The sequence below is a fragment of the Nannobrachium achirus genome, assembly GCF_963921795.1.
Source record: "Nannobrachium achirus genome assembly, chromosome: 20".
In the NCBI taxonomy this organism is placed as follows: Eukaryota; Metazoa; Chordata; class Actinopteri; order Myctophiformes; family Myctophidae; genus Nannobrachium; species Nannobrachium achirus.
In genome coordinates, this window is record NC_137827.1 from 49,619,794 (window position 1) to 49,630,699 (window position 10,906).

At 44.0% G+C, this 10,906-nt stretch overlaps 1 protein-coding gene across 8 annotated transcripts in view; it reads left to right on the plus strand.

The window, feature by feature from the left end:
• LOC308305382 (protein NLRC3-like) overlaps nt 1-10,280 on the plus strand; it is a 63,363-nt gene extending 53,083 nt beyond the window's left edge. For all 8 annotated transcript variants that reach the window (XM_080750166.1, XM_080750171.1, XM_080750172.1 and 5 more), the window contains 4 exons: nt 2,465-2,638; nt 2,722-2,874; nt 4,916-4,956; nt 7,979-10,280. In XM_080750166.1, the coding sequence (XP_080606292.1) occupies nt 2,465-2,638; nt 2,722-2,874; nt 4,916-4,956; nt 7,979-8,538 (928 nt within the window). In that variant the 3' untranslated portion in view covers nt 8,539-10,280. The remainder of the gene's footprint in view (nt 1-2,464; nt 2,639-2,721; nt 2,875-4,915; nt 4,957-7,978) is intronic.
• Nucleotides 10,281-10,906: the final 626 nt, after the last annotated feature.

Consider the following 10,906-nt stretch of genomic DNA (forward strand, 5'->3'; position numbering starts at 1 on the left):
CAGCGTCTAGTCGGCGACCTGGCCAACTGGGGCGACCTGGGGAACGATGTAAATTGGGAATGAATACCCCACCCTTTAATGCAAACCGCATTATACCTGTTGTCATACGACCTGTTTTGACCATCTGTTTGCCTGTGTCCATTTATGCCCATGTATGGAGATATCTGTCTGTTTGCGTCCATGTTATGCCCATATATGGAGATCTCTGTATCTGTGTCCATGTTATGCCCATATATGGAGATCTCTGTATCTGTCTGTCTGTGTCCCTTTTATGCCCATATGGAATCTCTGCCCTTTGGGCGGCCAAGCGTCTAGTCCTGGTGCCGGCCTACTCGGGAACGATGTACATAGGGAATGAATGCCCCACCCTTTAATGCAAACCCTATTATAACTGTTGTCATAGGACCCGTTTTGACCATCTGTTTGCCTGGGTCTATTTATGCCCATATATGGATATATCATATGGAGATATCTGTATGTCTGCGTCCATTTTATGCCCATATTTGGAGATCTCTATCTGTCTGTCTTTGATCTCTTCCCTTCGGGCGGCCAACCGTCTAGTCGGGGACCGGCCTACTCGGGAACGATGTAAATAAGGAATGAATGCCCCACCCTTTAACGCAAACCCCATTTATCTGTTTGTCTGCGTCCATTTTATGCCCATATATGGATATCTCTGTATCTGGCTGTCTTCATCTTGAGCAGTATACGCAGCCTGTTTGCTTTGCCACCCGTGGGGAATGATGCCTGTTATGACCCACAGCTCGTAGTGAATCAGAACATATTGACTCGACACCAGTTTGCAAAAATAGAGAATATTTATTACAAATATGTCGAGTGGTTTTACAGTGTCTTTCTTTTCATTAACAATATCAAAAATAGGTAGCAAATATATATATGTAGATGTAGAAGATTTGTATCAAAAATATAATAATGTTATTTAGGCCTACTACTACTAGGAACTGTTACTGTTAGAAGACAAGGTAGTTAAGAATGGGCTCAAGCAGTGAGCGGCCGACGGCATAAAGCCGTGACACAAACAATCACAAATAATTGGCTCAACACAAACCGTGGCCCAAAACAAAACAAATGAAACTTAATAATAATAAGCTAAATATAAGGAAACGAAAAAGACACAACTTAACCCAAAGAGACCTTCCCGAAGGGTCTGAACACAAGCAGGAACTCAAACACAAAATAAAACAATGTAGCTCAGCGGTGGAGCCCTGCGGCTACCAGGACTCGTTGTAGCATAGCAGAAGTCGCCATTTTATGGAATCGGGAGTGGGCGGGGCCGGCTCCCGTTCCGCTGTCGTCACCAGCCTCCAGCCAAACGAACAGTCTCCCTCCTTACTGTCGCTGCATAACTAATCATAATAATACCAGGGCAGGGACCCTGACAATGCCCCTCCGGTTGTTAGGCAATACCCATCATACCCGTGGTTCGGTTACGTCATACTGATGACATTCAATACGTAACCATGGCATTTTTTGTTGACTCATGTGGCGTACGTGATCTCAGAGCCTTTTATGATGTGATGTCACAATGAGTCAGCGCTTGCGCCGATTTCCTCCGGAACAGCCTGATGTCAACAATCAGCTCCGCATATGGTGATTCCGAACGTTTCGCGCCGGTTTCGGAAAACCGCGCATCGGGTCGGGTCGAGGCCCGGCAATGCACTCCGCGCCGCGGCGGGGAACGTGTGTGCCGAATCTGAAGCCGGTGGGACGAACGGTTCTCGAGATACGCGGATTACATACACGCACGCAGACAGACAGACAGAGATTTGTCGCATTTATAGATAGATAAGGTTGATATCATGGTAACCCACACTGACTGGCATTTGCCCAATATATGGAGATCCCTGATGTCATCAATATTAAGCCCATAGCTTGGAATGCCCATTTATGGACATATTGTGTGAGTCTCATTTTGTCTATAACATAAGGTCAGTCATATCCATATTTGGGAAAATATCTTGCCCTATTTTGTCCAACTTAAACAACCAACAGCAATTTGAATCACACTTGCAAATAAATTACGTCTTGTGCGAATTAAGTCCTGCGCGACTTTAGGGTGAGGTCGTTTTTTCACCCTTAGGTGTCTTACTGGTTTATATATTATATGTACTAATTAATAACTATATGTGATTGCCATCTATTACTTTATACCTGGCAACTACCCTGCTGGCTGTCTGTCTGTCTGTCTGTCTGTCTGTCTGTCTGTCTGTCTGTCTGTCTGTCTGTCTGTCTGTCTGTCTGTCTGTCTGTCTGTCCTCTCTCAGTCAGTTTGCTGGAACATCTGTTGTTCACTTGCTGCTTCCTGTTTCCTGTCAGTTAGCTTCTTGTTGGAATATTACCATGATTTACTTCACATTATTCCTGCCTGCCTGTTCTTTCCATCTCTTTGGTCCCTCCTCCAAAAATCTGATAATCAATCCAGATATGTAATCTTTAATTACAGACTTGCTGGCTGTAACATCACACAGACAGGATTTGACATCCTGGTCTCAGCTCTCAGATCTAATCTTTCCCATTTGAGAGAATTGGACATCAGTTTCAACTGCTTGCAGGAATCACAACTGGACCAACTCTCTGCTCTACTGAAGAGTGAAGAGTGTAGACTGCAGATCCTGAGGTAAATAAATAGTGTATTTTCTCTCTGTGTGGATCTCTACTTGAACATCAACAGCACTTTGTTAAATATGGATTTCTCTGCAGGTTGTCAGGATGTGGGCTCACAGAGGAAGGCTGTTCTTCTCTGGCTTCAGCTCTGACCTTCAACCCCTCCCATCTGAAACAGCTGGACTTGAACTTCAGCCACTTAGGAGGCTCTGGTCTGAATAAGCTCTCTGCTGCACTGGAGACTCTGAAGTGAGTAGACTTGGACTGTGTTCATGTTGGTTAGTGCAGTGTTTCCCTTACAATGTTGAACTGGCTGGCCAGGTGGGAGGGGGGCTTCACCCATAACGTCCAATGTACAAGTCCTCCACAACCATCCTCATCCTTCATCCCTTCTTTAGATGTACAAGACCACCATAACAATCCTCAGCATTCCATCCTTTTTCAAATGTGAGCCCACAAGATGATGAACTAGTCCTCATTCATCCTGTCATTTTCCAGAGTTGAAAAATTTCACAAAAATGATTTTCAGTCCAGGATGAGATAACAGCACAGCAAGACTCTAGACATGTTAAAGTATGTCTTACATGAATATCAGAGCTTAAACTAGAAGAAGTGCTCTTCCAAGCACAGGTCTCCACCAGGCCACGCGTCCTGGTGGTGCTACTGTATAATAGGCAAATGTAAAAAGTGTGGCATGTGTTCTTCACCAATCTTAGACCTTTCATGGCGCCACCATGAAGCTGATTTGAACATTTTGCAGGGTAATTTCTTCCTTGGCCTTTTGCGAACGTGCGTGCACAATTTCATTACAATTGCACGCTGTGTTTGATTTGAGGCATTTTGTTTGAAACGGATCAATCCTGCAAAGTTTGGAGGCCAATCTTAGCCAATCAGGATGGAATATTTAATATGGGACAGATCCGTCTTGATCATATGACTGTAGAGATACTGTGTACTGATTTGTGTTAATTGTGGGTAAAATCTGAAGGAGTAGTATCCAAAAATGTGTCTTACATAAGTCTGCCTCTTGGTGGCGCTATAAAAGGCTGATGTGAAAAATGCAAGGAAAGGGTTTTTTCTTGGCCTATAGGGAGTGCGCTTACAACGTTTGAGCGATTTCATGTTAATTGCACTCTGCGTTTGTGATTTGAGGCATTTTGTCCAAAACGGACCTATCTTACAAACTTTGAAAGCCAATCTCAGCCAATCAGGATAGAATATGGACAATCAGACAGATCCATGTCGATCACATGACTGTAGAGATAATGTCTACAGATTTGCCTGATTTTTGGACAAAATCTGTAGGAGTACTGGCCAAAAGGTTGTTTTGCACAAATTGGCCTCCTGGTGGCGCTAGAACAGGCCCATGTGAAACATGTGGGGCAGAGGTTCTGAATTGGCATCCAGGGAGTGCGCTTACAAAGTTTGAAACTGATCGGTGGAGTTATAGGTAAAACCACGAATCGGCCTGTTATAGCGCCACCATGAGGCTGATTTCCAAAATTTGATGTGGCATTTCTCCCTCGGCGTAGTGGGAACGTGTGTGCGCGATTTCGTGAAAATTGCACTCTGCGTTTGTCATTTGAGGCATTTTGTCCAAAATGGACCAATCTTACAAACTTTGAAAGCCAATATCAGCCAATCAGGATGGAATATGGACAATCAGACAGATCTGCGTGACTGTAGAGATACTGTCTACCGATTTGCGTGATTTTTGGACAAAATCTGTAGGAGTAGTGTACAGAAATGTGTTTTGCAAACATGGGCCTCATGGTGGCGCTAGAACAGGGCCATTTGAAAAATGTGGGGCAGAGGTTCTGAATTGGCTTCCAGGGAGTGAGTGTGCTCATTTTGGCATTGACCAGGCCAACGGTGCCGGAGATTAGCTGTTAACAAACTTGGAGGACGGACGCACGCACGGACAGGGGCGGAAACATACTCTCCCCCTGCCTTCGGCTGGTGGAGACAATGTAAACATGAAAACATGCATAAAATAAAGAAAATAAATCAATAATACTAATGATGAATGAATTACTTTTAAAAATACATTTAGAATGAGTTTCAAGTTTTGTCCCTTGGCTCATTTTATCGAAGTCAGTATGGAACTCTTTAGTGTGAGCTGTGTGCGTGCGTGCACGCGTGTGTGTGCGTGCGTGTGTGTGCGTGCGTGCGTGCGTGTGCGTGTGCGTGTGTGTGTGTGTGATATCAAAAGGAACAGAACTATGTCAGGTAGTGGAGACAGTGTGTTAGACAGTCAGACATTGATTCATTATTGTTCTATTTCCTACAGTGTGAATCATTCAGGAGAACACTGGATTAAACCTCAACTCTGTGAGTATCTGTCTGTCTGTCTGTCTGTCTGTCTGTCTGTCTGTCTGTCTGTCTGTCTGTCTGTCTGTCTGTCTGTCTGTCTGTCTATGTGTCTATCTCTCTGTCTGTCACATTGACATTTTATACACTGTTTTATACTCTGTTGGCCCCTCCCTCCCTGTATTCAGGGGATATTATAAAAACCTTCACCAATGTATTTTAAAGGTGTTTAGTAACACTAACACTGGGGTTCAAGACCCCCGGAGAGTCCATTTAGAACACAGTTCAATCAGTGTGTGAAGTGGCAACAGGCTTAGCTCTTATTCAGCAGATAAAAAGTGTTGAGAAGTGTGGTGTTGCTGACAACATCCATAGAGGGGAGAGGGGGAACAGCCCAGGACCTCATGCTCCCCTCTACCCAGGTGAGGTGCACCCTAGTCCTGCTCCACTCCTCCACTCCATCCAGGAGGACCTCTGGAGGAACCAGAGGACCTCCAGGTGATCTGGACTCCTGAGGAGCAGTGTCTCCTAGTATTCAACAAACGAATAAAGATACTTTTTAATTTGACACGCTCCCACAAATATAGATTCTCACACAAAACAAGGCTTTGTGACGAGCAGGAAAAGTGGGCGTGGCTGTTCCCACTGCCCTAGGGGAGTTTCAACCTTTTGAAATGTGTTACTAGACATCTTTACAAACACATTAGTGAGGAAATGTCTTGAGAAGGAATTTATTCCATGTTTGGATTTTTTTCTGTCCTGACAACCAGTGGTGGACAAAGTATTTACTCAAGTAAATGCTCAAGTATAAAAAAAAAGTACAAATTGCAACTATAGCACTTTTACATTTTTTATCAATGCATTGTTGTATTCCCCAAAAATAAATGCATTAAAACAGAACTGTCTAAATATTGTAGCGTTTGCGGTCCCTCACAGCTAACTCACTGACTAATAAATAAAAGGAGGAAACAATTACAACGTTTTAACCGGAGCACCAGGTTTTATTGCCCTTTCAATACAGGCTAGAACTGGGTTGGGGGGGTGCTGAAGAATTACAAAGAGGCTGCTCTGATCTGTCTAGGCTGTCTCTCCACTCTGTGTTCACAAGCGACACTTCCTTTTTCCTCTTCGCGCTCTTCTTCATCATCCAACCACCTTTCCCCATTGTTAACCCCTCCCAGCCTGACCTAAACTGCCAACCTGAACTAGGCACCTCTCCCCCCATCAAAACACCCCCCCCCCCCTCCCCAATGTCCCCGTCTTCACATGGGCAGGGTCGCCACAATATAGTGAAAATAGCCATTCTACAACCTCACAACATAATGTCTGTCTGTCGTGAGCTTGAAGATCTGCTGTTTTAGAATTATGAATACAGAATAGGTTCACTAGGGTTCAAGTGGTTAATTAGACCTGCAATCAGGAACTGATGTTAATGAATAAAACACAATTTTAATTATATTTATTTTGTATGTTAACCCATTTAGTGCTCCAGACATGAACGGGTTAAATGTCCAGCGTGCCTCCCGCAGGCTCCATAAGCGGCCGTTATCTTATTTTGAAGGCCAGAAGTCGATTGCGTAAACACTTCCGGTTTGACGTCATGACGTCATTCACCGGAAGCGATCGTCATCAACATGCGGTTGTGTAATGGCGGATCGATGCCTTTCAACATGTGTTTTATTAGCGAGAATCTAATGCCATCCTTGGCTTTAAAAGTGTTGTTTGGAGATAATGGACATTAAAGATGCGATTCCCCGTCGGCCTCCATGTTATGGGATTACTATTTTGTGCACGTGGATCCGTGATGATGATGAATCGGCGAGGCTGATCGTGCCATGAACTTCCGCCGGGCTACAGGGTAGAAGAACCGGCGTTACTCGATATACAGTATTTTACGCGAGTATACTCGGGATCGGCACTCTAAATACTTGAGTATTTTTCACGAGTATACTCGGGATCGGCTAGAAATTAGTTAAACACTTAAACCCATGCCACTGACTGGAGTTCCTCAGGGCTCTGAACCTATCAGATCTACAAGCTCACAAGCACAAATGGTTCCTCAAAGAACCATTTGAACCATTAACCATTTAAACCCCAATGTTGGACATGTCTTAATATGTGAACATTCATCGAAAATAGCAGATCTACAAGCTTACAACACATCGTGCTACAACATGTTTTGAGCTTGTAGATCGGCTATTTTGGAGTGTGGAGGGAGAAACTGAGCAGACCAAGTATAGAGCCCTGGGAGACACCGGTCGATGAAGGGTTAAAGTGGTTGATGGTTCTTTATAGCATTGGTTCTCAAAGTCTGGTCCGGGGACCCCCAGGGGTCCTTAGGGGGTTCCAGGGGGTCCCCAGCAAAATGTTTAATACAGCATTACACTCGTTTGAACCATTTTGGCTATTTAACACATCTAGAGCTAGAAAACATCTGTGCTCCAAACGCGTCACTTCACGCCATGTTTGGAGCTTGTAGATCTGATACTTTAGCATTTTCTGTAATGCTGTAGTATGATCAAGTATAGTAGGGGGCGCTAACTTAGGAAAAATCACAAAAAGTTAGAATATAGGAGAAAATGTTTTTTTTTTTCTTGTTGATAAATATAAAGATCTATCTAAAATGACACAGATGTTTTAAATGTGTTAAATAGCCAATGTGAAATATGGATAACGTGGTCAATTGAGTGTGACGCTGTATTAACACATTAGGTCTGCAGATCTACAAGATCACAGCGCATCACTTGGTGCCGCGCTGCGAGCTTGTAGACCTGCTATTTTTGAAAAAATATGAAAAAGTATGAACATGTTTGGAATGTGTGTGTGTGTGTGTGTGTGTGTGTGTGTGTGTGTGTGTGTGTGTGTGTGTGTGTGTGTGTGTGTGTGTGTGTGTGTGTGTGTGTGTGTGTGTGTGTGTGTGTGTGTGTGTGTGTGTGTGTGTGTGTGTGTGTGTGTGTGTGTGTGTGTGTGTGTGTGTGCGCGTGCGTGCGTCGTCACTCAGTGAGGGAGGTTTTTAATGTTTAATGTGTTGTTTTATCCTCAGATTCAAATCGTCTCACACTGGACACAAACACAGCAGCCAGAGAACTTTCTCTGTCTGAGAACAACCTGAAGGCGACTCGAGTGGAACAGCTTCATTCATATCCTGATCATCCTGAGAGGTTTGATGGACTGGTCAATGTTCTGTGTACAGAGGGTCTGACTGGACGCTGTTACTGGGAGGTAGAGAGGAGTAGAGAGGTTAAGATAGGAGTGACCTACAGAGGAATCCGTAGGAAAGGACAGAGTGAGGACTGTAACCTTGGACACAATAAAATGTCCTGGATTCTGGACTGTACAGATGGTAACCATGGTAACAGTTACATTGTCACACACAATAGTAAGAACACTTTCCTTCCTGATGGTCCCTCTGACTCCAACAGAGTAGCAGTGTATCTGGACTGTCCTGCTGGGACTCTGTCCTTCTATGAAGTGTCCTCAAACACATTGACACATCTGTACACCTTCCAGAACACATTCACTGAACCTCTCTATGCTGGCTTTGGGTTTAGCCCGGACTCCTCTGTGTCTCTGTGTGAGGACAGACAGACAGACAGGGTGTGAGGACAGACAGACAGACGGGGTTGTATCATAATGTAAAAATCGCACCAGTGCGAAGTGAGCGGTGCAAAGGCGATTTTCATATATGTATTATCATTAATGAATAGTCTAATGAAAAAAGAAATATAGATTTTCATATATGTATGACCATTAACCCTTTCCAAGCCACGGGGAGCCATTTAATATTAAAACCGTATTATACCGGACATCTGAGCAAGGATGTCTCATCCGCGCCGTCTTTTACCGTACTTTGTCATTAAAAACGAAATAAATGATTTTTATCCGAAAATCGGCAATCGTCTAACCTTCTCTAGTCTCCGCTCGTCCATCGATAGCGCATGGCTCGTCTGACATGAAGCAGAAGTGACGTCAGGTCCTTTCCCTGTAATATGTTCCCAGCTACCGCCATTTTCTGTTTAGACGTTAGTACTCGCATAGCTGGAGTGCTGGGGGCTAAGCTAGCGAAAATGTTCATATCTACTTTAGAGTCATACTTGGATTATTTGAGCAGACATTTACGTGAACGGATCACGCGCGCGAAACGCACGGGGAGACGATGCGTCGGCCGAAACCGCCACTCTAAGCCAATGCAGATGGAGGAATTCCGCTGGGGACTGGGTGAGAATACAACGGGGATCGCGTGATGGTTATGGGGGATGAAGACCACGTGATATAGCACTGAAGGGCTTGTAAAATGAATGCGGTTCAGATCATAATATAATAATAGAAATTTCACGGCTAATCTACCAACTAGCCATTCTATTTCGGCTGGCGAAGTGTTAACTCATTTAGTGCCAGCGCCCTCTAGGGGCCAAAGAATGCCAGGGTATCTCTCATAGGCGAGCGCTTTAGCTTCCAGGACCTCACCTTCCAGGACCTCACGTGCTCACGTTCATGCACGTCATGGAAAGGTCCCGGATGATAATGCTAACAGAATGGCTATTCCCATTTTGTCATCTAAAAGATCATTTTTGGGCGATTTCGCCGTAAATAAACCTCGCGCCGCTTCCCTAAAGACACAATCCAGAGATATAAGCCTTCAAAGATGTGGTCTTTCATTGGATTAGGCGGAGATTGGCGATTTCGTTCGCAAATAACGGCCGGCCGGGAGGTTGCTAGCTTTCGGCTAGTAGCTAGAAAAATCAGGCCAGGCTTCAGAAGGCGTCTTATCATTTTTATTCATTTCATTAAATATCCCGGACTAGTTCGGGATAGGCACCCTGGAATACGTCGCGCCGCCTACAATGAACATTGGGTGAACATTGGGGGGGTCTAAACTTTATTTTAAACCATTTTCAATGGAATAAATCGTCGGAGCATCTAGCGTCTCTCGTTGGTGAGCGCTGTGCGAGCCGGGACCACCCACGTTGCTCCAAGCAGCTCGGGGTAAGTAAAATAGCAAATAAAAAATTGTTTTTGATCCCGAATATCCCGAACTAGTTCGGGATAGGCACTCAATGAGTTAATACTGTAATGGAAAAAAAAGACAAACATTTAGAAAAGGAGTTAGGGGTTATTGGTTTGATAATGAATATATGTTGAAAACATATCTATTTCTCTTCTCTAGTTTTTGTTATCGTTATAAGTAATAAAGCATCATGGTTGTTAGCTGTGTAGTATGAACTGTATAGAGAGGGAAGACGGCATGAAGAATTAAAGAATCGTCCCGTGCTAATATGTTTTAGCTAAATAAACCAAAAGTGAAATATAGGAGCGGTTTGCACCGCTCAATTATCAGGAACAGGTGTGGTGGTTTTGTGGGGGGAGGGGGTTACAGAATCAATATGGTTTGGTTTCCATAGTGATGGGGGGGAGGGGGCAAACACATTTAAACATGAATCTATAGTACAGATGTATAGATCATGAATACAGTGGGTCTCAAAGTGGGGTCCAGGGACCCCCAGGGGTCCTCTAGGGGGTTCCAGGGGGTCCCCAGCAACATTCATGTATATACCGTCAAAATCAGTGTAACCACTTTAACCATTTCTGTATAAATGGACTGTTTGAAAATAGCAGATCTACAAGCTCACAACGTGCCGCATTACGGTACGTTATGAGCTTGAAGATCTGCTATTTTCAAACAAGAAATCTTGTAAAAATGGAGTCTCTTGCACAAACTTCTCAGATTTACATGAAAAGGAAACTATAAACTGGTTAAACATTGGACAAATTTAAAAAGGCAAATATTGTGAAAATAGCCGATCTACAAGCTCACAACACCTCGCAACCTGGAACTGAGTCAAACCAAATGTAATGCCTCAACTCCTACAATTTACAGTTTGTCAGGGTGGGGGTCCCCAGTTCAAACCTGATTATATATGGTTATTTTGGGGGGTCTCCAGTTCAAATAGTATTGTGGGGGTCGCGACCA